Source organism: Delphinus delphis, chromosome 17 (assembly GCF_949987515.2).
Source record: "Delphinus delphis chromosome 17, mDelDel1.2, whole genome shotgun sequence".
Taxonomy (NCBI): domain Eukaryota; kingdom Metazoa; phylum Chordata; class Mammalia; order Artiodactyla; family Delphinidae; genus Delphinus; species Delphinus delphis.
In genome coordinates, this window is record NC_082699.1 from 48,203,675 (window position 1) to 48,230,568 (window position 26,894).

The 26,894-nt window shown below is 35.9% G+C and overlaps 1 protein-coding gene across 2 annotated transcripts in view; it reads right to left on the reverse strand.

Moving 5' to 3' along the window:
- Positions 1-5,285: 5,285 nt before the first annotated feature.
- The window catches only part of LRP12 (LDL receptor related protein 12), an 84,107-nt gene continuing 62,498 nt past the window's right edge, over positions 5,286-26,894 (reverse strand). For both annotated transcript variants that reach the window (XM_059995050.1, XM_059995049.1), the window contains 5 exons: positions 24,581-24,716; positions 15,820-16,022; positions 13,217-14,321; positions 11,820-11,952; positions 5,286-7,588 (listed from right to left, as the gene is read on the reverse strand). In XM_059995050.1, coding sequence (XP_059851033.1) covers positions 6,722-7,588; positions 11,820-11,952; positions 13,217-14,321; positions 15,820-16,022; positions 24,581-24,716 — 2,444 coding nt within the window. In that variant the 3' untranslated portion in view covers positions 5,286-6,721. The remainder of the gene's footprint in view (positions 7,589-11,819; positions 11,953-13,216; positions 14,322-15,819; positions 16,023-24,580; positions 24,717-26,894) is intronic.

Genomic DNA, 26,894 nt, shown 5'->3' on the forward strand with positions numbered 1-26,894 from the left:
CCCTCCAGCACGTGGGAAAATCCACTCCAATTGACATCTCGGTATCGTTACTTGAAATCACCCTGTGAATTCTTTTCAAGGTACTTCATGATCAGTAAACCATATGTGCCCTAGATTAGCACAGGGCAACTTAGTCTTGTCATGTTCTAGCACTGGTTTCTAAATTTTATTAACTCTCAAAACCCTTTGTTCAAATGAAATCTTATAGGAAAGCCCAAGACATAAACAGAGCTGCTGCTGGAAGAGAGAAGGGTGAGCAGTGCATTGATAACCTGACCATCATCAACTGTAGCCACATTTATGGTTTACCGAGCACTCACACTGCACTTAACTGTCACTATTTTAACTCACTAATCCTCATTAACTCTCATTTAATCCTCCCAACCACTGTTGTTATTCCCAACCTAAGAACCCGCCCATGAGTTAGGCATGTCTTACTCCGTGGGTGACGGAGAAGCCTACCACCCTTGCTTCATGGAACTGGGAAGTTGAGGGTGCCAGGCCAAGTCTGGTGCAGTTGCTCAGAGACATCAGGCTTCTTTTATCCTTTCCCCAAACCCTTAAAATGAGGCTTCTCTCCCTCTGGATGTTGAGGATGCACATTTGCTACAATGGAAGAACTAAGTGATCTAAAAATTACTAGGTTCTAGGAGACCCGTGAAGACTTTTCTCCAGATTCAGTCACTGTGGTAATTTCCTCAGGCCCCAAGCGCAGCACGATCTTGTTTCCTGGGTCTTGGAGCTCCCTTCAGCTCATCACAAGTGGGCTGCTACTGTTTTTTCTCCCCCTTTTCTTGCTCCCCTTTTGGCTTTGAGCTGCCGGTTCACTTCCATGATGATCCAAGGGGAAGTGGCCGCATTCAGAAGCACCTGGGAAGCACATCTTCATGATCTTTGGAAACCATGAATCATTTTGGACTTTTCACATACAAGATCTGATTTAATTCAAGCTTCAGAGATGTTCTCTGTTTAACATTCAGACAATGACAATAATAGCAAAGATGTAGTCCTTACAATGAGCCAGGCACTGCTCCAAGAGCTTTACATGCATTAATTTAATCTTCCAACAGCCCTATTATCCCCATTTATAGATGAAGAACTTAAGTACAAAGTGATTAAGGGACTTGTTGAAGATTGCATGATAGGAAGAAGCAGGACAGGCAATGTGGCTCCATTGTTTTTATCCACGATGTTGCCTCCAATAAATTAAAAAATATTTTACAGGTGGGCTTCTCTGGTGGCGCAGTGGTTGAGAGTCCGCCTGTCGATGCAGGGGACACAGGTTCGTGCCCCGGTCCGGGAGGATCCCACATGCCACGGAGCGGCCGGACCCGTGAGCCATGGCCGCTGAGCCTGCGTGTCCGGAGCCTGTGCTCCACAGCGGGAGAGGCCGCAACAGTGAGAGGCCCGCGTACCGAAAAAAAAAAAAAAATTTACAGGTTATGATAACATGTTGAAATAAACTTAGTTGAAAAATAACTGCTAATTGTTAACATTCATCAAATGCCTAAACATGCTTATCTAAATTTGCATCAATGCTATGATTTCTCATTCAAATATGCTACGGCAAATTGTTACACTATTGTATTTCTAATCAACTAAGATATGAACAATTAATGTACGTGACGTGACAGAGGAGCTAATTTGATAACCTTTTAGCAAATGAGCTTCTTACTGGGACTGTAGCACTGTTTTTCTGCTTAAAATATTAATTCTGGCAACTTGGTGTTTCTTATATATCAGGTACTGTCCTGGGGTCGATTACAGATGTCACAAATTCTTTGCTCCATCTACCATGGAGAGTGGAGTCTGTTTCTCTTTCTGTGGAATCTGGGTTGGCCTTAGTGATTCGTTTGACCAACAGAACGTGGCATAAGTGACATTTTGGGCCTTCGGAGACTAGCTCGTAAGAAGCTTCTGCAGAGATGTCTATCAATTTTTAAACAAGGGCCCACTTGAGTAAAATGAGTCCCATCAAGTTGCTGTCATCTTCTGCCTGGAGTTCAGCAGGGTGAGAGGGAATGGCCAAGCAGCTTGACTGGAGAGCAGCAGGCAGGTCACCGCTGCCAGCATTACTGGGTCTGTGGTAGGGACTCGATAAACACCTTGTGAATTCAATCTGCTCGTTCTTCCTTTATTCTTTTAACCTGTCGTATGCATTTATTTCCAGCTTAACGGTGGATGCTGGTGGTAAGCAGTAGTGGCAGCCAAAACCCCAAGAGCTTGTTGGAAGACTCCCCTCATCACGTGCTTATGTTCTCAGTCCTAGCGAGTGACACGAGCTGAGGCAGGGTTGTTGCCCCCAGAGCTCGTCTGACACAGCCCCTTGGTTCCCCCCACTTCCTTTATACCAACACTGGAGGTCTGACAGACAGACGGGTAAGACAAGACAAAGTACAGGAGGGAAGATCTAAATGACACATGATAAATCTGAGTAATATCTATTAAAATCTATATCCTGTAAACAGAGAATATACTTTTTTAAAGTGATCCTGGAAGATTTTAAAATTAAGAAAAGACAATAAACTCCCCACAGTAAATATAATACACATAACATTCTCTGATCCTGATGCTAAAACATAACAACTAATAAAAGAATCGGAAAACAAAACCACTACCCACACCAAACTGCCATTATCTGGGGGAAAAAAAACAGCAAAGAAAAAGGGAAAAAGCCTTCTTTCATACAACTTGCTGGTTAAGGAGGAAATAAAAACTGAAACTTCAGAACACTTAGAATATAATAGTAATGACAACACTAGTTCACCTAAGTGATTCAGCTTAAGCAGTACTCAAGTCCACACCTTAAATCTCATATTAATAATTAAGAAAAATAAAAATGATTAAACTGAATGCTAACTCACGGAGTTAGAAAAAAACAACAGAATAGACTAAAAAAAGCAAAAAGTAGGAAATTTAAGGAAATCAATTAATTGGAAAACAGAAAAATAACAGAAGAGATGTTCAAAGCATACCACTTGGGGGAAACAAGCAAACAACAACAAAATAGGTCAACCATTAGCTATCTTAATTAAGAAAACAAGGGAGCAAGCATAATACCTAATAAGGGGGAAAGAGCCATAGGCAGAAAAGAGGAGGGTAACTTTGCTCACCTCTAGGCAAATGAACTTGAAAACATGGACAAAATGGATGGTTGATGATCCTAGCTAAGACATAGAAACTACACAGACCAATTACCGTAACAGATACTAAAAGAGCTGTCAAAGAGCTATTGCTGAACATCCACCAACACCAGATAATTTCACTGAAATTTTAAGGAAGAGAAAATTCCAATGCTGTGCAAACTGTTCCAGAACTCAGGAAAAGGAAAAACATTTCCAATTTACCAGCATAAAATTAATAACAAAACTTCTTAAAGATAGCGTGCACGTGAACACACACACACACACGACTAACTGCACTGATGAATACAGATACAAATATATTAAATAAAATAGGAAACATAATCTGGAAATATATTAAAAGAATAATACATATGGTCAAGTAGAGTTTATTTCAGGAACGCAAGGATGGTTCAAAATGACAAAATATATTAAAAGGTCAAAGGAGAAAAATTGTATGATCATCTCCATAGAAAATGAAAAGGCATGTGATAAAATTCAACATGCATTCTTGACTAATTTATTTTAAAATAGGGATCAATGGATACTCCTTAATGTGATTAAATGTATAGATCTCAACCCAGTTCATTATAGCCAATATATTTTAACATTATTCTAGAAGTACTAGACAATGCAATCAAGACATAAAGAGGTATGCAAATTGGAAGACATGACTGTATAACTGGAAAACACAAAAGAATTAACTGAAGTACTACTACATACCATAAGAAGATGAGAGTCTGGTAGCTGGGTAGAAAACTAACATAAATAAGTCATTAGCTTTCATATATACTAAAATCAGACTAAATTATAAACAGAAAGGACTTCCTTAATAATGGTAACAAAAATAATAAAATTTCTAAGAACTCTTGAAAAACATGTACAAGATCTCTGTAAAGTAAAATGCAAAGCATCTGTGAAGGAAACAACAAAAAAGACTTGAACAAATTGGGAATCATTTTTGGATAGGGCACCATGGTTTAGATAGAAGCTTTAACATGATAATGATGTCAAATTTCCCCAAGTTGACCTATAAAAGTAAAACTGTCCAAAAAAAAAAAATGTACAATGGATTTGTTTTGTGGAACACAAAGGGTTGATACTAAAGTTCAAATGGAAAAATAAGCAAGAATATTTGAACATTTAAAAATTACTGTTATTAAAACAGTGTAGGACTGGTACAAAATAAGAAAGGCAAGTCAATTGAACAGAATGGAACTAGAGTCTAGAAATATATCCACATAATATGAAAATCTGCAATATGATAAAAGGGCCATTTCCAATAGCAAGGAAAGGACAGATTTAATAAACAGCCTTGCAGGAACTAGGTAGTTACCTAGGAAGAAAAACTGGAGCCTTAAATTCAGGATAGATCAAATTTTTAAATGTGAAAAGTCAAATAACAGAAATACCCAACTGTACTTTTAACATTCAACCAGTAGCAGATACACTTTTTCCCTTGAAAAAAAGTGCAGAAAAGGAATGCATAGTATGTTACAATTTGTATTACATCATATAGCATTTATACATATAGATACATTTATGTATCTATATGGTATTTCTGGAGGGTATACAAGAATTTGGTCTTGGTACCTATTTCTTTGAAAGGGAACTAGAAGATGGCTGTCAGGGATAGGAGAGAGACTTAATTTTTTTACCATTTGAATCAAGAAGATGTATTAGTTAATTAAACAAAGAAATTAAAATATATGCCAGAAAACAAAACAAAAAACCTATACATAATAGTATATAATTAGTAGGATCTAAACAAGGTTAATTTGGTAACCCAAATTCTGCCAGTAAAATATTGTATAGGGGTCTAAAATGTATCTGAAAATAATATAAAAAGAGAACTGATAGAGTTACTAACTCTTATAAGACACATCAATTAAAAGGCAGGTTTTTCAAAGGCAAAATAATGTCCAGGTCCTTAGGGATTTCTTTACGCTTGAGAACTGGTGTAAGCTACTACTTTACTATAAGGGAGTTAAGAAAGACATCCCCTCTTTAATTTTTCTTCTAGACACACTGCATATTTCATGGCCTGAATCTGTATATGCACCAAATGAACAAAAATAAAGAGAAACTTTGATTTCAAGTACCTCAAAGCAATACAAAAGTACCTCAAGGCAATACAAAAAATACAAAAGTATCTCAAGGCAATACAAAAAAAAGAAGTCATTTTAATTTTTGATACATATTAAAACATTTCAGTCAGTTCTTCCTGACAGCATAACACGACAAATACACAAGACCTCAAACATGCTTTAAAATGACATTCAGCAAAGTATTTAAAATGTAATAAATAGCAATAATCGCACACAAATACATTTTTCATACTCAAACATTAAGCTACTAAACAGACAGCTAAAGAATAAATAAACGGGAACTGACAATAAAAAAATACGCGGGGTTTTGCAATTCACTTTACTTAAAAAAGGGAGGTGATCTGAATGATTTCTTAATTTGCTTTTCAACATGTAGCATGATCCTCCCCTTATGAATAAAATATATTGAAAAAATCACTTTCTTACTATAATGCAGTTTTTAAATACAACAAATAAATATAAAACCAGCAAAGCAACCTCAAGTTGTAATAAAAATGCCCCCTCACGCTCCCCCTGTAAGCTATGGAAATATATAGTCATTATGATAGCAAATAATAGTATTTAAAGTGATAGTGCTTCTGCACTAAACTCATCTGAGACCTTGATATGATTTTAGTGCAAATCCCTAGGGTCCAATACAAGCATAACCCTGTATCAGGGAAAGACATTACCAGTTGGAACTTATCTTGTACAATTTTTGTACATATTTTATAAAGTTCAAGATTTAATGCATAGTAGAATATCTTCATCCGCTTAATTCTGTCCTTAAATAGAGATAAAAAAAGAAATGACTTGGGCTTTTTACCATTTGGTTTGTACCATATTAGAGTATTAAAGTCAACATTAGAAAATTTATAAAAGAGTTTTGTTTTTGCCATTAATTTATCTAACGCTATCTAAATTTCACATCATTGCATGTTAAACATAAGAGAAAAAATTTTAGACAAAGGTTTTTTCCCTTTGACAAGCTCATATTATGAAATCTAATAATGTTTAGACAGATGTTATACAAATAAAAACAGGTGAGAATAAGGACTTTTTCTCTTTTTATATTAACAACCTTAACATCTAGTATATTAAGTTACAAGATGTATTGGCAAAAGCATAAAGGGTTCAATTAAAAGAAGGTATTATTTTGAACAAAGAAACGTTTTAACATAGGATAGATAGAAACTGACAGTCAAATGAGTTTCAGCAGCCATATCTCTACTGCGAACTACAGTACCGGGATGAAAACAATTAGAAACAAATGGAAGAACATTACTGAACAATTTGAATACATAATGCATTTTTAGCTGCTAAAATAGTAAACTCTAACGTTTATAGAGTTACAGGTGTTTAATTTAACCATGCAGGCTAACATATGATAGTAAGAAATCACCCTGCATCTTTTCTCTTTTTAAATTAAAACTAGTTTAATTGTAAAGTTACAAAACAATGAATGGATATTGCTCCAACTTGTATCCAATCTCCCTGATGGGATTCTTGTACCTAACAAAGTAACAAAGCTTCATCATCACTTGTTTCATTTTTCAGCGTTGCTTCTAAGCAAGAGTCTGGTATCTGGGCAGTGTGGACAATACCGCAGCGCTCACAGGGGCCATCGCGATTACTTGGTCTTACTCCAGGGTCTGCTGCACTATATGGTTGTCTGAACCTTTGCCCTTGATCGGAGGCAAGATCAAGAAGAGGTCTGGAGCAATCATTCACATCAAAGTCTGAAGCTCCTTCAGAAACTGGAATTAGCATTTCGACATCATCATCTTCTTCTCTTCCACTTACCCCATTATCAAGTTGTCTCAAAGGGCTCTGGTTCTGACTTACGGAGCTTGATCGCCCTAATGTAAAACGTACCCAACGTAGCCCCTGAGTCATACGACTTAGCGCACTCGTGAGCTGGTGACGCGCCGGACTCACACTTGGGGGTTCCGCGCTTGTCACATCCCGTCCGGTCTCTGTGTGACCACCTCGGGTATTCTGAGTGGAGGAACTTCCACTTGCTCCCACTGTTGCTTCTACAGCTGTCGTGGGAGGGACTTTTTGAGGCAAAGGAGCTGCAACCCCGCCAGATGCTCCTACCGTATCTCTTCTCTCATTTTCTGTGTCTGTGTCGTCAGATTCCACAGAAAACAAACTTCTGTGAGTATGATTTCTTTCAGGTTCTCTGCTGGTACTCTGACTAGGGGCAACCTCATCCCCATCTGCTGAGACCAGAGCCAATGACCCTGAATGGCGTGATCTTGCAAAATTAAAAATACGATTCCAGATGTTGCTGGATCTGCCTGCCATAGGAAGTCTGATTGAAGTAAATCCGAGCTGAGACCGTACAGCTAGCCTCAGGTTTTCCAAAACAGAAGCCTGCAAAAAAAAAAAAGAAAGAAAGAAAAGATCTTAAGACAGCTAACAACAAGGTATTAAGATGGAAAACACCCTTCTATTCAGCATGTGTTGTGGATGAAAGTTCTATTACTCATTTTATGGTCTATGGAGGATGAATTAAATTCTCTCGATACAGGTTCACCTCACTCCAGAATCTAACCTATAACTTGAACCACTGTTCACTGTGTTTAAGATTTTCTTGATACCTCATTTTATATATGAACTTTAAAATGATGTTTAATGCCAATTACAACTGCAATTTTGTTTCAAAACTTCACATGGTAATCCAATCCTAGAAATGCACCAAAGACGGAAAATAAAATTATATGATACTTCTTTAGCTCGGAGGATAGAAGAATCTCTACAATAATTCTCCAAATGACCTAAAGGAGTGTGAAAACCAGGCTGTTTGTTTGTTTTTTTGTTTTAACACAGAACAAGTTAGACTTGATCTACAAGGTTGAAACCTTCCAAAACATGTAAAAATTATATCTCACAGTTGGTTCTCAAGGATTTGTTGAATGAGTGGATATTGAGGATTTATTTACATTGTCATAAACAAAGGAATTACTGTATTTGTAATGCAGCACAGGAAACAAAAAGCCAAAGAAATTAATTTGTTTATAGCACTATTCAATGGCATGAGACATTTGGGTTCCTTCTCAATCTTAAAGATTTAAGTCTTATTTTCTACAGCTTCATGTTAAACATAAATTATAACCTTATTCTTTGAAAATTGGTGATTTTTAATTAGTGCATATGGGAAGTGACCATATTGCCCAACTGAAAGAAAAATCATCTAGATTTTCTTTTTTCTAGGAATGACTACTGGATTTAAAAAAACAAAACAAAACACTACAGTATTTACAAAAACAGTCTTTAAGCTCCACCTAGTGGTTATAAAAAGGAGTAATCAAACTTGGACCAAACACAGCTTTCATCAATCTGGCATTTAGTATTTAAAACACAGTATTTCCAAGAAACAATGGTGAATTGATATACTCCCTTTCAAACGGTGATGCAGTTTCCCTCTGCCAAATGAATGGCTCTTGCCTTTCCCCCCACAGAAAAAAAGAAGGGAAGAGAATAAGAAGATGTGATAACATATGTTTTCCATCTCTGTTTATGACTGGTATTGAAGTAAATCCAAGCTGATACTGTACAGCTAGCCTCAGGTTTTCCATATAGATTTGTGATTTCCATATACACCCTTTGAACACAATCCCTGGAATATAACTCACAGAAAGCTAAGAAGCTACTATCACAGGAATCTTTCATAGTCTAGCCTTAGTAAATAACAGATTGTCAATAAGAAATCTGAATATCAGCACATAAAATTTACTATATGAATGAGTAAGGTTTTTCACCAATTGGGAATGTAACTATAAACTAACTGAAAAAAAAAAAAAAGTGGCTCACATCTCTTTGAACTCCATAGATTTGGTCCTCCTCATTTGGCATTCACGTTCTAAGGCTTTGTGTGAGCACTGTCATTAAATCCAGAAATGAATACAAGGCTCTTCAGATATCCTCCCCTCTTATGCAGCTGCCACCCACCATGCCTTCAGCACACTTCAAAGCCATCTTTAACAGTACAGTCTGTCAGTGAGATGAAGCTCTCTACCGGCTTCAAAGTCTGTTTAATTAAATGATTGCCAATTTAACATTAGATTCCACAAGGGGATCTCATGATTGTTTTAGGAATAATTTTATGTACTTCTTCAGTTTATGAAGCAGAAGAAAAGCATTCTTCAGAAAGGATTGCTATTTTGAATGAGTTGGTAATCAGAAGGTTATTTTTCTTTTCTTTTTTTTTTTTTTTGCGGTACGCGGGCCTCTCACTGCTGTGGCCTCTCCCATTGCAGAGCACAAGCTCCGGACGCGCAGGCTCAGCGGCCATGGCTCACGGACCCAGCAGCTCCGTGGCATGTGGTATCTTTCCGGACTGGGGCACGAACCCGTGTCCCCTGCATCGGAAGGCGGACTCTCAACCACTGCGCCACCAGGGAAGCCCTATTTTTCTTTTTAAAAACAAATAAGGAAATTTGATAATTTATTACCAAAAGTTTCAAACATAAGAGTGTAATCTCATTAACTGAATAAAATCTAGTTTCCCATTTACAAACATATTTTATTTTAAAACTTTGTTGAAGCAGAATTCCCTCACAAGGGTAAATTATAACCCTACAAAAATGCTGTACTAGGTAGTAAAGAATTGAAACCTTACCCAAAGTGAGGTCTGACCTTTGCCCTTTACTTCTGGGATGAGACCTCAGACCTTGGAATGTCATCTTTGACAGGAGTGTCATTGCGTGGAGACTTGGGCCAGCCAGAGAGTAGCACTGCGTTTTAGGTGGAGGCTCTGAGCCACACCAATGTGATGTAGCGTGGGAGTGCTGAGTCAGCAGAATCAGTCAACCTCTGGAGAGGCTGGAGACTGGGATCAGCCACGTGTGCCATTAATCATGCCTATGTGATGGAGCTCCAATAAAAACCCTGGACACCGAGTTTGGGTGAGCGTCCCTAGTTGGCAATGTTTTGTGCATATTGTCACACACCCGTGTCGAGAGAATAACACTGTCCTGACTTTATGGAGAGAAGACAATTGGAAGGGTCGTGTTTGGTACCCTGCTGAACCCTGTCCTACGCGTCTCTTCCTTTGGCTGATTTAATCTGGATCCTTTCCCAGCAATAATAGTTACACCAGATTATACTATTAAGTAAAACAGCTTTCAATGAGTTCTCAGTCCTTCCAGTGAATTATCAAACCTGAGGATGGTTTGGGAGCCCCTGAACTTAAAATTGGTTTTAGAAGTAAGGGCTGTCTTGTGTGGACTGTGCTCCCTCGAACTTCACAGTTGACTAACCTCTTGAAGGTAGCCTCAGGGTATAGAGGTGGGGTGATAGATGGTGGAGTGGGTGGATGGAATTAACCATCCTCTGAATTCCTACCTAAAAAGAACCCTTCCCCACGGCAGGGACTACAATACATAAAAACCACAATGTAGGGTTTTCCTATGTTGCAGACAAAATTCCAACCAGTGGAAGTTCTGAATTACTTACTTAGCAAATTACATCAAATTCTCACAAAGATTTCCTAAAAGACTCGAATAAGATGACCGACTGTAATTGGAAACCTATTTACCAAAAAGGAAATGGTCTTTCATCTTGAACAGAATTAAATTACTGGGAAAACAATGTTCATCAATTTTTCTTAATTCTGATACTGGGAACAATTTTTAGAAATGTTTCTGGATAAATTTACATTCTAAATGTAGAAACCTTAATGCCCTTAAGAACCCTGGCACAACTGTAAGCATTGAAAAAGAAATTTAAAAAGAAATTGCAGGGAACTATATTCGGTATCTTATAATAATCTATTATGGAAAAGAATCTGAAAAAGAATATATATATATATATATATATATGTATAACTGGATCACTTTACTGTACACTTGAAGTAGAAAATTGCTCACAAAAATTTAAAGAATTCAGAAACATTAATAAAGAATGAGTTACTATTTAAAGAAAATGATATGAATTTTTAAGCGCTGTAAAATCCAGCTGTGAAGAAGTTTTCTCTCAAGTCAGGTAGAAATGTTAACTTAATTTCAACAACTTTTATTTTAATCTAGCATGTTACTAATCTATTACTAAGCATATCAACTTTAGTATTTCTTTTTAAATCCTTGAAATAGTTCAAGTAGAAAATAAGTTGTCAAACTTTACTTTTGAATTTTAACACACTAAATTATCCTAAACAGTGAAATGCTTAAGAATCACCTAACCAAATCAGAAGTAAAGAGTGAAAAGTATACTTCTGAATTTGTTAAAATACAATGAAACAATCAGAGTTGACCCTTGAACAACATGGGCTTGAAATGCACGGGACCACTTATACGTGGATTTTTTTCAACAGCAAATTCTATAGTACTACATGATACATGGTTGGTTGAATTTATGGATGTTGAGCCCCAGACACAGAGGCCCGACTATAAAGTTACATGTGAATTTTCACCTGCACAGAGGGTGGGTGTCCCTAGCCCCCTCGTTGTTCAGGGGTCAACTGTATAATTTCAAATCCTCCATATATTTAATTCTTAACGTGACTGCAAAAATTCTGACCCAGTCAAGGATACTTTACCATTATATACAAGTATAGATTTCATTTTAAGAGGTACGGAAAGAGAAATAATAAATTGTAACATACTTGGTTAGGTGGACAAACAGGAAAATCTTCAACTGGTGGAATTAAACCCTGAGCAATCAACTGTCCATAAGAGGGAGGAGCTTCTCTTCTTAACAATTCTGCTTCCACTCTGGACAACTGTGTTTCAAATGATCTTTGAGAGAAACAGGGGGATGAAAAGGGTTAAAAAAAAAAGGCAAGCCAAAACAGTAATTTTAAAATTATCAACAATTAAAACAATTTGAATTTTAATATACTTGCTCATTTGTATAAAGCTTACTTGGCCAGCATTCCTACACTGAGAACACAAAGATGAAGCAGACAGTTTAGCCTCATGCGGTTTTACACTAGGGGCCTGGATCACTAAGTTTTAATAAGTTAGATATCCCCGTAAAAGATAAAAGTACTAGATCTTTAAACCCCTAAGAACATAGGGGCTTGAGACTTTAGGTGAAAGTATTTGAAAATTCTTAGAAGACACTTTATTCAGCAAGTCCAACACATTTACTTTTCAGGTAAGGAAAAGAGTGAAATGAGTCACCAAAACCCCTTCTGGAATAACTTGTTCTTAAACTCAAGGCCTCTGGTCTTCATTGTACTCTTATGTTGCAATGTAGTAAAACATTTTCTGGCCATTTATACTGAACCAAAGATAAGATGCACTTGGTTATTGTGATACTGTGCATCTATTCTTAGCTGTCTGGTATGTGACTTCTTTGTTGTATCTATCATTTGTAATTCTCCTGGGACTGACGGTCATGGTCTCCACAGGAGCTTTCTAGAAGGCCTCTCTGCCATCAACTTCTCCCAGGTCCAGTCTCTCCTCTACCACACGAAAGACAGCTCTCCCTGAAGGCCACTCTTTAACGCTGAACCACTTCTTACTTAACTGAGATCCTTCGACTTTTATACCACTTTATTTTATAGCTCTTACAACATTTATATTTTTTGCCATCTAATTCTACCCACCAATTCCTCCCTTCTAACTGTAAACTGCCCATGAGATTACTCCTACTCATTTCTCTATTCACCTGTATAATGCTTTCAACATAGAAGGTTCTCAAATGATCTGGAATTGTTGAATTAATATTTATAAAAACCGAGGTTAAAGAGCAACAACCGAGAATTACAGCTTGCAAAATTCCTGTAAGACAGATTAACCTGAAAACAGGAACTGATAAACACAGATTGGCTTTTTTCACCTCATAACTCTTAGTATTTATTTGTTTTTTAATATTCTTATTAGGCTTTTGAGTCATAGGCTTTTCATAGTCATTTTATAAATCATAAGAAGTATTTATTTCTCAACAATTTAACAAAAATATATTGCTAATCTCATTAAGAAATGTGTTGTAAATATTTGGGCCATGCTTTTACTGTAGAGAGCATAAGCAATATAGTTTCGTCTTGATACTGACCTTCGTTCAAACATTCTCAGAGAATAGAGCTTACAAGTACATCCCAAGGCAATGACCAGTAACAGGCCACAGATGAGGCTCCCTATGACGGCTGCAGTTATGACTCGGGTAGGCACGATTACCGGGCAATTCTCCTCATCGCTGCCATCGCCACAGTCGTCCTGAGAGTCACACACCCAGCTTTCAAACACACAACGATTGTTTTTGCAATGAAAATTTCCTGGCTGGCAAAAAAAGCAGTTTTTTTCATCGGAGCCATTTGGGCAATGATTCTGGTAGTTGCAGCGATCAGAACGAGGGTAACAGACGCCGTTCCGGGAACATGGGAACTCTTCCTTTTGGCACATGGTACAATTGATTTCATCCCTTCCGTTTGGGCAATGCCAATACCCATCACAGCGCTGCTGCTCCGTATAACACCCCCAGTTCCCTCCGCAGGGTATTTCCCATGGCAAACAGAAGCCGTCTACTTGGTAAGTAGCATTAAATCCCCTGGCAGCGTTGACTTTATCGGCACAGAAGTGTACCCTTATCTGTCCAGAAGAAGACACGACAGTGAGAGGCGCATGAGAATCAAAAGCAGTTAACACACGCAAAAGCTTGTGTGGATTCTCCTCTAATCCATCGTATATTTTGACATAATCACCATAACCAGTACCATCAAGTTTAAAGTCAGTGAAACGTAAGATGACTTTACGATGATCACCAGTGTCTATTAACCAGGTGCAATTGCTTCCGGGAGGATAAAAGTCTGGATAATTGGGAGAATTAAAAGTACCATAAAAATATTTTAACCACTGCCCACAGGTTGGCACATCACAGTCTATCTCATCTCCAAGGTCAAGGCAGTCAATGTTCCCATCACATTTTAAAGATTCGGGGAGGCAAGTGTAAACTTTGGTAAACCGAGATAGACACTGGAACTGGTTGTAAGCACAGGGTTGGAAAGAGGCAGATGTTGGAGGATTCACTTCTTTGGCACAGATCTCTTCATCAGAACTATCTCCACATTCGTCCATGTTATTGCATTTCCAGGCTGCTGGTATACACTTTCCATTACCACAACGAAACTGGTCACAAGCACAGTTTGGTTCCTCAGATTTCCCTGGGAGGACATTGGGAGGACGGAGATGGAGAGATAAGGAGGAAAACAACATACTCTTTAAAGGGTATATAACAGCAAGTGGCATTTTTATCGTAAATGTTGATTAGCCCAAATGATAGTTGGGCTTGATCAAAAAATAGGTTAAACTCTAATGGCAAATTAATATTGGCTTACTGATTACTCAACTATTTATTAAACATTTATGATTTGTTCCATGAAGATCTCTACAGCTACAAGAGAAAAGACCAATCCTGTTTTTGCAGAAGCTATTTTACTGCAGAACATTTAGTAAAGTGATGTAAGATACGTAAGTCAGTAGGATGTATTGCCTAAGAATTTCAAATACTCTATTGTATAAACATTTTGCAATGAAGAAAAACTCCTCTATAATAATCACTTTTTCAAATCCAGTTTTAGTATTCTTTTTGAGTTGTTTATATATATATTATATATATATATACAAACACATACACACAATATTTTGCTATGTGTATCATAGCATATTTTGCAAGCCCATTATTTAGACTCAAATTTTTGCTAAGATTATCATAAGTTAACTTTATTCTATTTCTAACATTTCATGTAACCACAACATGGTACTTCCATTTTATAACTGTTTTAATACAACTGCAAAATATTTTATGAATCTGAGCTAAAGGTATACATTTACTCAACAAAACAGTAAGGGGAGGAAGAGAGAAAAGAATGGAAATGTTTATAGAATTCTGATTATCTTAGTGGACCATCTTAAATATATAACAATGACGTAGGGAAAGAAAACCAAACATTAGATTCCTACAGTCCACGCTGATGATGTCGGCCAATGCTTACCTCTCCATTAACAACTTTTATTTACTGGCAAATAGGTGACAGAAAATGTGCTTCAGAACCTAAGTAAATATTACGAAGACTGTGCTTTTAATAAAAAAGAGAAAAAGCAGCGTATGTTGCTAAAGGAGACCACGTCATTTCAGAAAATGTAGAATGATTTTCAGCAAAAATTTACATAACTCTAATGCTCTGAGTTCTTCATATTTGTATGATCTGCTCACTCTTTTTGGATAAAGTTTAAGAACTAGCAAAAGAAGACTTCTGATACTACAAACTACGAAAGTGAAATTGATTATGTCTTTTCTTTGAAGGTGTAAAGACAAGGGTAATGCACACACACAAAAATACATTCTGAAGTAACTTGCAGGATACTGGTAAACACTTGAGGGGAAAAAGTTCCTTTTAAAATAAACGTATTCAAAATATTTAAAAAGAAAACTGACCTTAGTTTGTAAAATTAATCATTTTATTAGGATTATACAAAATGCCTTTTGGAGACCCGGATCTATGGTACCTGAACCTTTAGCCTCTAATTCCTCAATCTCAGCTGCCTTGAGGATTGAGTCACAATTAAATGGACATTGTTTAGAAGGCGAGTCCCAAAGTGACTGAGCAGTAAATACTATAGAATTCTGTTCCATATCCTTCTTCTTATTTAAAAACACACCTGAAAAGTATGCCAGTCTGAAACCCTTCCTAGAGATACTGTCATCGGAATGGAACCTGATCCAGACGTGGTCTTGTGAAGAAATATATGGTGGTGGGATTGTAGAACCACAGGCTCTGTAGCTTTCAATATTCTTGTATGTTTCTATCGTCAACCAGTCCAAACTGCATCTTCTGGACCCTTGAATATCAAAATCCTGAAAACTACAAATAAAAAGTCAGAAAAGGCTACTGAAAAGGAAATTTTGGAAAAAAATTTCATTAATAACACAAAGTAACTGGGGAATTTATTACAAGCCTCCATATATTCAATGATTCTCCTGGATCTTCTAGGCCCACGACTATATCATCAGCAAATAATAATACTGCTTCTGTGTTCCTAACATTTATATCTCTTTCCCAGATTCCAGAACAATACTTCTTCATAAGTAACACGAAATTCCAAAATAACGCTAAAAAACAGGAGATAGTTGGCACCTTTTTTCTTTTTCTTCTCCCTGTGTGTGTTTAGGAAGGACCACTTCTAATTCTTAGCACCCTAAGTTGTTCTGTTTGAACGACTCCATAATTCGATGAACTGAAGGACACAGAGGAAGTCTGCCTTCTCTAGATTAGACTGGTTCATCTGCTTGCTTAATGCGTTTATAGCTCCCATTTCAGGAGAGCAAACAGCACAAACCTGAGCCAAGTAAAAAAGTTAAAAATGAACAAACAAAAAACTTCTTCAGTGAAAAGCCCCTGAGTTTGGGAATACTTTTCTACATAAATGGTTTATAACCAAACATTATCTTGTAGTTCATAAAATACGGGCATGAATAAAGGGCAGAAAAGTCAAATAAGGACCACACACAAAATTAGCCACTGCTATGAAAGAAGAAAAAACAAAACAGCATTTTCTACTAACATGTCTCACCAAAAAGTGAGATTCCTGCCTTACGCCAAGTGATGATAAAGTTAATTATCCAGGGATTATTATACCAGGGTATTTCCTCTTTAAATATTCTGAGTAACTACAACAAAGGCTGACAATTTGACTGCTTCCCGTTTTTCACTATTATGAACAAGGCTGGAATCCTTATACATGTTCTCTCCACACACACATGAGTAAGTATTTCTCTAGGACAAATTTTTCTACAAGTAGAACTGCTAGGTCAAAAGACACAATTCCACTTTAAATTTGATAGCAACACTGAGAAAAATGTTTATACCAACTCAATTCCACCAAGTGTGTATGAAAAAGCACCTTATACCCCACAACTCTGGCAAAATGAAACATTTTACTTCTAAAGATTTGTTGCCAGTTAGGTGGATAAAATAGATTTATCATTGTTCTAGTTTGCATTTCCTTATTTACTGAAATTGAAACACTTTTTCCTATGTTTATTAGCTATTTCTATTTCTGTGAATCACCTTGTTATATCCTTCATACCTTACAATTTGTTCTTATTTAAGAGCTCTTCATATAGTATAAGCATGTATCTATTTGGGGCATGTATGTTACGCAAGATATACGTAGATCCACTCAAACCCTCATTCTCTCCAACAGCTGGTGCTGTCAGTCTTTCTTAATGGTATCTTTTACTGAGGAGTTTTTTTTTTTTTGAAGTATAGCTGACTTACAATATTATATTAGTTTCAGGTGTACAACACAGTGATTCGATATTTTTACACCTTATACACCATATAAAGTTATTATTACATATTGGCTACATTCCCCTGTGCTGCACATTACATCCTTGTAACTTATTTATTTTATACATAGTAGTCTGTACCTCTTAATACCCCTCACCTATCTTGTCCCTCTCCTTGATGTCTGTATCTGTGAGTCTGTTTCTGTTTTGTTATATTCGTTAATGTATTTTATTTTTCAGATTCCATATAAACTGAAAACATACAGTATTTGCCTTTCTCTGTCTGACTTATTTCACTAAGCGTAATAACGTGTAGGTCCATCCATGTTGTTGCAAATGGCAAAATTTCACTCTTTTATAGCTGAGAAATATTACATTATATCACAGCTTCTTTACCCACTTATCTGTTGATGGATACTAAGGTTGCTTTCATGTCTTGGCTACTATACGTAATGCTGCTATGAACACTGGGATGCATATATCTTTTCAAATTATTTTTTCAAATTTTCTTTGGATATGAAGAGTGGAACTGCTGGATCGTCTGGTAATTCTATTTTTAATTTTTTGAGGAACTTGCATACTGTTTTCCATAGTGGCTGTGCTGAACGGGAGAATATATTTGCAAATGATAGGTCCAATAAGGGGTTAATAATCCAAAATATATAAAGAACTCATACAATTCAATATCAAAAAAACAAACATCCCAATTAAAACATGCACAGAGGATCTAACATTCTTCCAAAGAAGACACACAGATGCCAAAAGGCACATGAAAAGATGCTCAGCATTGCTAATCATCAGGGAAATACAACTCAAAACCACAATGAGACATCACCTTACATCTGTCAGAATGGTTATTGTCAAAGCCATGTTGGCAAGGATGTGGAGAAAAGGGAACCTTTGTGCACTGTTGGTGGAGACGTAAACCGGTGTAGCCACTATGGAAAACAGTATGGAGATTCCTCAAAAAATTAAAAATAGGACTACCATATGATCCAGCAATTCCACTCCTAGCTATTTACTGGAAGAAAAAAACACTAATTAGAAAAGATACATGCACCCCAAATTTCACTGCAGCATTATTTACAATAGCCAAAATATGGAAGTAATCAAAGTGTCCTTTAATATACTTTTTTTTTTTTTTTTCGCTGCACCTTTTGCCTTTGTGGGATCACAGTTCCCTGACCAGGGACTGAAACAGGGCCATGCCAGTGAAAGCCCAGAATCCTAACCACTAGGCCACCAGGGAACTCCCAACTTTTAATCAACTAAGATTCATGAAATCAGGGACCTGATCCAGAACAAAAGAAATAATCAATAAATACCTCTTCACATATACACTACTAGGGGTTTGGTTTGCTAATATTCATTTAGGATGTTTAAAATACATTAAATACATTAAATACATAAAATACATAAAAATACATTAAAATACAAGTGAAAGTAGTTTTCAGTTTTTCTTTTTTTATGCTTCAGAATAGTTTATGTAACAAAGACACTGTTTACAAACCTGTGCCCTTGTGCCTCTTCAGAGTACAGATGATTTAGGGTAGAGATTTTCAATTTCTTCATGCTTTTTGGTTTAATCAGCTTTCCTAAACTCATTAAGTCAGTTTTGATAATTTAAGTTTTCTTAGAAATTATCATTTTATCTTGAAAGTAAAATTTATCATTGCAAAGCTTTACATAGTACTTTCATACAACTGGTTAAATTTTCATATCTGTGGTCTTTAAATTTGTTTGGATTTTCTATGTAGGTAAGTGTAGTATTGGCAAATAAGGAAAGTTTCACCTCTTCCTTTTCATTTTTTTATACCACTAACCTCTATTTGTTGGAACGTTGTATTGACTGAGGTTCAAGTACAAGCAGTGAAAGCATGTATCCTTGTCTTGGTCCTTAGTGCTAAAATTAACTTCAATATTAAGTTTGATTTTTAAATTTTTTAAACAGATAACTTATCAGGTTAAGGAAATTGCTTCTCTATTCATTTGGCAAAACTTGCCTGTAAAACTATCTGGGTGTAGAATCTTATTTTGAGTGTTGATTTAATTTCTTTAATAGCTATTGCATTCATTAGTTTTCTAATTCTTCTTGAATCAATTTTGGTAACACACGTAGAAAATGATTCATTTCTTCTAATTGTATAAAAGTATCAGTATAAACCATTCATGATATTCCTTTACGACTTCTAAAGTCTCTATTATTGTATTTATAACTATAGACACTTTTTTTAAAAATTTTTATTTGTACCTTTCCTCTTTTTTCTTCACTCTTGCCTTGAGATCTGTCTTTGTCTATTTTCCTCACTCTTTCAGAAAACCAGTTTTTGGTTATTTTTTCTATTTAATTATTTTCTGATCTTAACTTTATTTTTTCTACTAAAGATTTACCCTGTAGTTTTTCTTCTAAACTCTTGAGAAAATGCTGAGCTTATTTATTTTCCATCTTACTAATTTTTAAATCAATGCATTAAAGCTGTAAAATTTTCTAAGTACTCTTTCAATGTATTCCAACAGTTTTAATATCTAATACTTTCATTATGGCTACTTAAAAATATTTTGAGTTTCATTGTGATTTCCATCTTTAATGCAGAAGTTATTTAGGAATACGTTTCTGAACATATGGGGTTTTTTTAAATTGTTGGTTTCTAATTTAACTGCATTATGATCAGAGGAAATCTGAATGATGTAAAGTCTGGAAATACATTCAGAATTCCTTTATTTAATACATAATCAATTTTTAAATAAACGTCACATATGTCTTTGAAAGGAATGTGCATTCTCTATTCACTGAAATAGGTATAAACATTACACACCTATGTAATACATGCGTTACTGAATCAAGTTTGTTAGTTTTATCAAATCTTCTCCATTTTTACTGTTTTCCTGTTTAATGTATTAACTTCAGATTAAAACATATGTTTAGAAACTTCCACTGAATTGTGCACTAGTCAAACCTGGTCAAACTTGGTAACTCCCCCCACAGTCTGCTTTGCTTATGTTTTATGCTGTGTTATTAGGTACACAATGTTGAACCAGGATTTTACCTTCCTAGTGGATTATTCCATTTGTTACTAATACTTTGTGTCTTAAGGTTAATTACGACTGATGTTAACCTTCCTGCACTAGCTCTCTCCTGATATGTACTTCCATAGCTTATCTTTTCCTATCCTCATTTTTTTTTTTTTTTTTTGCGGTATGTGGGCCTCTTACTGCTGTGGCCTCTCCCGTTGCGGAGCACGGGCTCCGGACGCGCAGGCTCAGCGGCCATGGCTCACGGGCCTAGCCGCTCCGCGGCATGTGGGATCTTCCCGGACCAGGGCACGAACCCGCGTCCCCTGCATCGGCAGGCGGACTCTCAACCACTGTGCCGCCAGGGAAGCCCTCCTATCTTCATGTTTTAGACTTTCTGTTGGTGCTGTTTTAGGTATGTTCTTATTAAGCCCATCGGAGAGGAATCATATCAATCAACCAACCAATAAACCTGATTGGATAGTCTATCTTTTAAAGGTTAAGTGAGTTTTTTTGATTGAATAGCTTTTCTCTTTGGGGTGGGGAGTGGGGTTCTCATTTTCCTCCTTTCCTGTATTCTTCTGTATTAATAGGTTTTTGAAGGCTTTTTAAAAAAGTTTCTTTCCCTCTGCTTTGATTTAATAAAGTCCAAGTAAGAGTATTCAGTGTTTCTATTCTCTCAAATTCTCAAATTCAGTAGAAAAATTTACAACTTTATTTTCACCCATCTGTAACTGAAATTTAACATTTCCTTCACTTATGAATATGAACAACAAACCATGAATAGTTTTTTTTTTTTAAATAAATTTATTTATTTATTTTTGGCTGCGTTGGGTCTTTGTTGCTGCATGTGGGCTTTCTCTACTTGCGGTGAGGGGGGGCTACCCTTCATTGTGGTGCGCGGGCTTCTTATTGCGGTGGCTTCTTGTTGCAGAAAATGGGCTCTAGGCATGCGGGCTTCAGTAGTTGTGGCACATGGGCTCAGCAGTTGTGGCTCTCAGGCTCTACAGCGCAGGCTCAGTAGTTGTGGCACACGGGCTTAGTTGCTCCACAGCATGTGGGATCTTCCTGGACCAGGGATCGAACCCGTGTCCCCTGCATTGGCAGGTGGGTTCTTACCACTGCACCACCAGGGAAGTCCCATGAATAGTTTTTATAGTACCTCTCACACTGTCACCAATAGAAATCACAGATAATTTCATCTTATATTTCAGTTTTAATAGAGATCTAGAATAACTATTTACACTCAAAACCACTTTGAAATTATAATTGTTAAAAGCATGGCTTGCTCACTAATACGTTAATAAATAAGCATATATGTACTATCATATTATAAATTTGTAAAAATACCTGATAGCTATACTTCAGGAATAATTGGTTCCCTTTGTAATGCTATGTGTTTTGTTTTATAAATTTGAAAACATTCTGAGAAAGGATCTATAGGTTTCACCAAACTACCAAAGTGTTCATGGCATAAAAAAGGTTAAGAAAAAAACCCCAATATATTAAACTGTACAACACCTGTAGTAAATCTGTTCCAACTTGATTTTGTTGGCTGTTTTGGTTAGTATTAAAGTTTTTCAAACATTCTAGAAATTTGGGTTGCACACTTTTGTGAAAGATTTTTGGTGCTGTTTTTGTTTTGTTTTTAAAATTTTATCTTCTCCTACGTTCCCCCACGGCATGTTTTGTAGCTACCTCCACTTAGGTCTCCATCCCAAAACCAGTCCTAAGATGGTGGTTCAGAGTAGTAGTGTAGACCCGGTTACAGAGTCAGTGGGGACTTAGTTAAATTCCTACTTATTATGGTATGTCTCCTACCTTTCTAAGCTCTCAGCCCCATGAAAGTTCAAGCAGTGGTTAGTAGAAGTTTTTTTCAGCCTCCTTTCTTGAGCAAAATATCCTGACCCTACTCCTTGGCTTCAAGCAGGGAACCAGAATCCAATCCTCTACCTCCTGTGGATAAGGTGGCCTTTGTGGATTTGGGAAGATTTAAAGGGAAGGGATAAAAATGTTTATATATCACCATCTTTAACCAGTTTTATACGGAGAGGTCTAAATATTGTTTGTTCATAGTCGGTAATTTTAGTTTCTCTCTTTTATCTAGATTTTCATTATTTTAAACTCAGGAATGAATCTTGATTTTGTTTTTACCAAAAAGTTTTAAAACATCTGTCTAGTCTAGGTAATCATATACCTTTTCTGTGACTTGTTAATATGGTAAATTAATATTTCCTAATATTGACTCAATTGTGTGTCTAAATGAGCTGAATTTGATTATGGTATAAATTTCTTTTGAACAATATATTTAAGATATTACACCAATGTTCACAAGTGAAACCTGACTTTCTTTGTGTATTATGTGGGTGTGTCATCTTTTTAAAATTTGGTATTACCATGTTAATGGTTTCAATAAGAACTAGGACGATTACTAAAATTACTTTCTGATTTTATGAGGCTAGCTGTGTAAATCCAAATTTGTTAACTCCATCCAGAATTTAGGAACTCTTCCCTTAGATGTGGAGCTCACCTCCAATATTGTTCTGCATTTCACTATTTTGCTTGGTTTTTAGCGTAGCTTTGTGAAATCTCAAGGATCCAACACATGATCAGAACCAGATGGCAGGATTCCATGTCACCTCCTTTGTGCTGGCAAGAATTTCCAAGTTTTACATAACTGATCTGGTAGGCTGCAAATTTAATTTGGGGTTGGATTTTTAGGTTAAAAGAAAAAAAATCTCCAAAAAGTCTAGTTTTATGTTTAAAAAATATTTGGAATCCTTATGGTAAAATATTACTTTGTAAACACATTTGTGCTTAGTCATGTTATAAGTAACAGAAAATAGGCATATTGTTCAGATTCCAACACTGGTACTGCTGCAGAAGGATAACCTTAGTGGTACATCCTACCCATCCATCAAGCAAGGGATCATACTTCCCACAGAGGAGTGTTACAGCTTCCACAGAAGCTCAGCTCCAGTGTTCCAAAAGATGTGGCCTGGGGCAGAGAGGAACCAAAGAAAAACATACCATATGTCCCTGTTTTACGGCTGCCACAGAAAAAAGGGGATAGACTACAGTTGTGTTCCTCAAGAGACTGGTTTTCTCATTAGTTAATGAATATAAAAAAGGATCATGGAAAGATTCAAAAATAGGCTAAATTTACAATCTCATTTGTAAAAAATTGTGAAACTAAGGGATATGTCTATGATCTGCAAGGTCTCTTCCAAATCTAAAATTCCATGATCCTTACCTATAAAAATGTAATTAATGAAAGAATGTCAAAGATGCCTTTGCACTGTCTGTGACAGGAATGGCATTCTTAACTGTGTCATGGTTCTTTGTTTAGGTACACTATTTTTTTTTCTCCCCTTCAGGCAAATTTTTTTTTTTTCCTAATAGCTTTGATATAATTTCCTTAAGCAAGCAATATCTAGTTCCACTGAATGTTTCCTCCTTAACATCTTACTCCCACAGTTTTTCTCTGCAATTTTAAATGTCTGTAAAATAATCTTAATTTTCCTGATTTATATCATACTTATTCTTAGGATCTTAAACTTATGGTTATTTCCCCTAGGAGTATCTTTCATTTTGTATTCTTAACAAATGTTCTATTGTCTCAGTGCTATGAAAGAAAGAGATTTTTCTAGACACAGTATTTATCCATCATCAGCTTATTTCAAGTTTTATACACAGACGTAGCCTACAATCATGTTTTAACTCCTTATGGTAGAGGACTCTACTAACAAGACCAAGATTATGGGTTAGATCTCCAAGTGGATTACTGAGTCCTGTTTATTTGTCTCATGGCCAAAGATTACACTGTTGATCCTAATAAGCTGTTTTGCAAATGTGTACCTTTTGTTAAAAAATTGCCTAGAAGAATACGGATGGCTCAGTGCAAATTCATTACCGCCATTAGAAAATATTCAAAACACATGCCCTAATAAAAGAGGAAGAACGGGTTGCTATTCCTACCCTCAAGATGGTACTGATAAATATAATTTACTATATTTTCTGAAAAATCATCTACTGCATGTTGAGCAATGATACTTGGAAACTGAATTTATACTTTGTAATAAAATATCATACAATAATACAGGAAGGTATCTGAATTACCTTATAGTAATAATTTCCCCTGGGTTTGCCCTTATGAACCAGCTACAGTTGATTTTGGCAGGATATTCAGAAGGCCAGCCTGGGCTCGTGATTATACCACTTGGTACTTGAATTTGTTCTGGAGTTTCTCCACAAGCTGGAAGATAGTCAAAGCAATCTTAGCTAATTATTATACTTTAAAACAAAGCATTAAGTAAATCAGTATTTATTTTAAAAGAAAACTTCAGACATCAAATCATACACAATAAAATATAGTATTGCCGACCTTAAAAAGCTTTTATTATTCTAATGAAATTATTTTATTTTCTTCCCTTTTAGTCAAAGTATCTTATTCTAATTAAATACAACGTTTTAGGGAGGTGTGGAAGTTTTCAAATTGGATCTCTGAATAACATTAAAATTGTTAAATTGCTAGCGTTAGCCATGGAGATCAGTTGATCCATCTATCTTTTTTCAAAATTCACTTTTAAATTTATTTTATTAAAAACCAGCTAAAGTTCAACTTTACTGAACTACTTTTTGGGCACTTTAAATTAAAAAAAATCAGATAAATAGTATTCTGAACAAAATAATTAAAGGAAAGCACATATAAACATAACAGTAAGATGCTGGGTTGTTAAGAAGTTAGTGGATGATTGGATGAAGGCAGCAAAACATTACTTCAAAATTACTTCAAAGCAGTTCTTTAATTCATTCCATGAATACTTCGAAACTTTATTACAGGGTCATAAATGATTCCTAAATTATTTTAAAAATAAAGGCTTGAAATAGTCAGTGAGTAAAGTAGCATGATGTGGTTAGATATCTAAATATCCTAGAATAGAGAATAAATTTAAACTACTACCAACACTTTCCCTGTATTCTTCTCCTTTCATTATTTTGAACTCTCACAGTTCACATTTTACCAATCCAGAATTCAGCTGATAATCTGACAATTTATTCTCCCTTAATTTGTAAAAGAGTCACTGGTTACAAGAAAATGCAATGAATGTTTAAACCTTCAGGAAAATGTAAAATCTTGGAACCTCTTATCTGATACAATTTTGACAAACTGGATTAGCTTATTTTTAAAGTAAGAGCAGATTGGAAGGAGCAAATTAGAAGTGGGGAGAGCAGCTGCCTAAACGACCACTGTGTGTGTGTGTGTGTGTGTGTGTGTGTGTGTGTGTGTGTGTGTGTGTGTGTGTGTGTGTGTGTGTGTGTGTGTGTGTGTGTGTGTGTGTGTGTGTGTAACAGAGGTTACAGTCTGCTCAACTTAGGGTAATTATGCTAGGAAGTAATTTTACAAAGTTTGTATCCGTAATGATCAAAATAAAAGCAAGCTATATTGCTCAAAGAGTCAACAGTTATTTCTATAGAATAACCCACTCCCTGAAAAAAACATGCAGTCGAGGTTTTAAACCTCTGCAGGCTCATGCCTAAAATGTGTCTAGTCTGGAATTAGGGTATACCGCCAAAGGGATCTTGATTTTAATCACTTTTCAGACACAGAGATTCATGGCACAAAACACAAGGATATAATATATCAAGAGCCTAAGCATACATCTTATTGCCCACACACAAAGCTTCCAATTTTTTTTGTTAAATTTCATTAAGAGTAAAATTTCCCTTACAAAAAAGTATAATTTGATACTTTAGAAAAAGACTAAATTTATCCAAATGTGATTCTATTTTGGGCTTATTAACACTGAAGTGCCAGAGTTTTGCTTCCAACCTTGTTCTAATGAGTTATTATCACAATAATTAATGAAAAGATGCCTAAATCATTTATAAGACCTTTTTTCTTCCTTTACCTCCTCTTGCCAAAGCATTTTGTAGCAGCATACTGAACACATTCTTAAGTTCATGAAGATACAAACATACAAATAAACTGGCAAAAACTATTGTCGTCTCTCCCCCAGGATGTAAAACACTGTTCATTTTCATTAAAAGATTCATTTACATTAAAGAGAATAATACAATTTTGAGTTAAACTGTTTAACTTACAAGTATAACACTGTAAATGGCATATAAGTACTGAAATACTTATTAGCTGATCTAACAGCAGTGAGACACATCCAAAAACTGGGTGGGAATAATCTATGACAAAGCAAACAACTCTTAACCTTTAAATAAATGGAGATGGAGAGACTAATTATAGGGAAAAGCTAGAAATAATTTTATTATGTTTTGCTTAAATTTTTTTTCCCCAAACATCTGAGAAACCCATAGGTGGTGCTCTTATACCAAAGACTAAAGAAATTATGATCTGGTATGGGTGCTCACAAATACTGTTGTGAATATTTTCACACAATTGCCAAAGGACAAGACATAC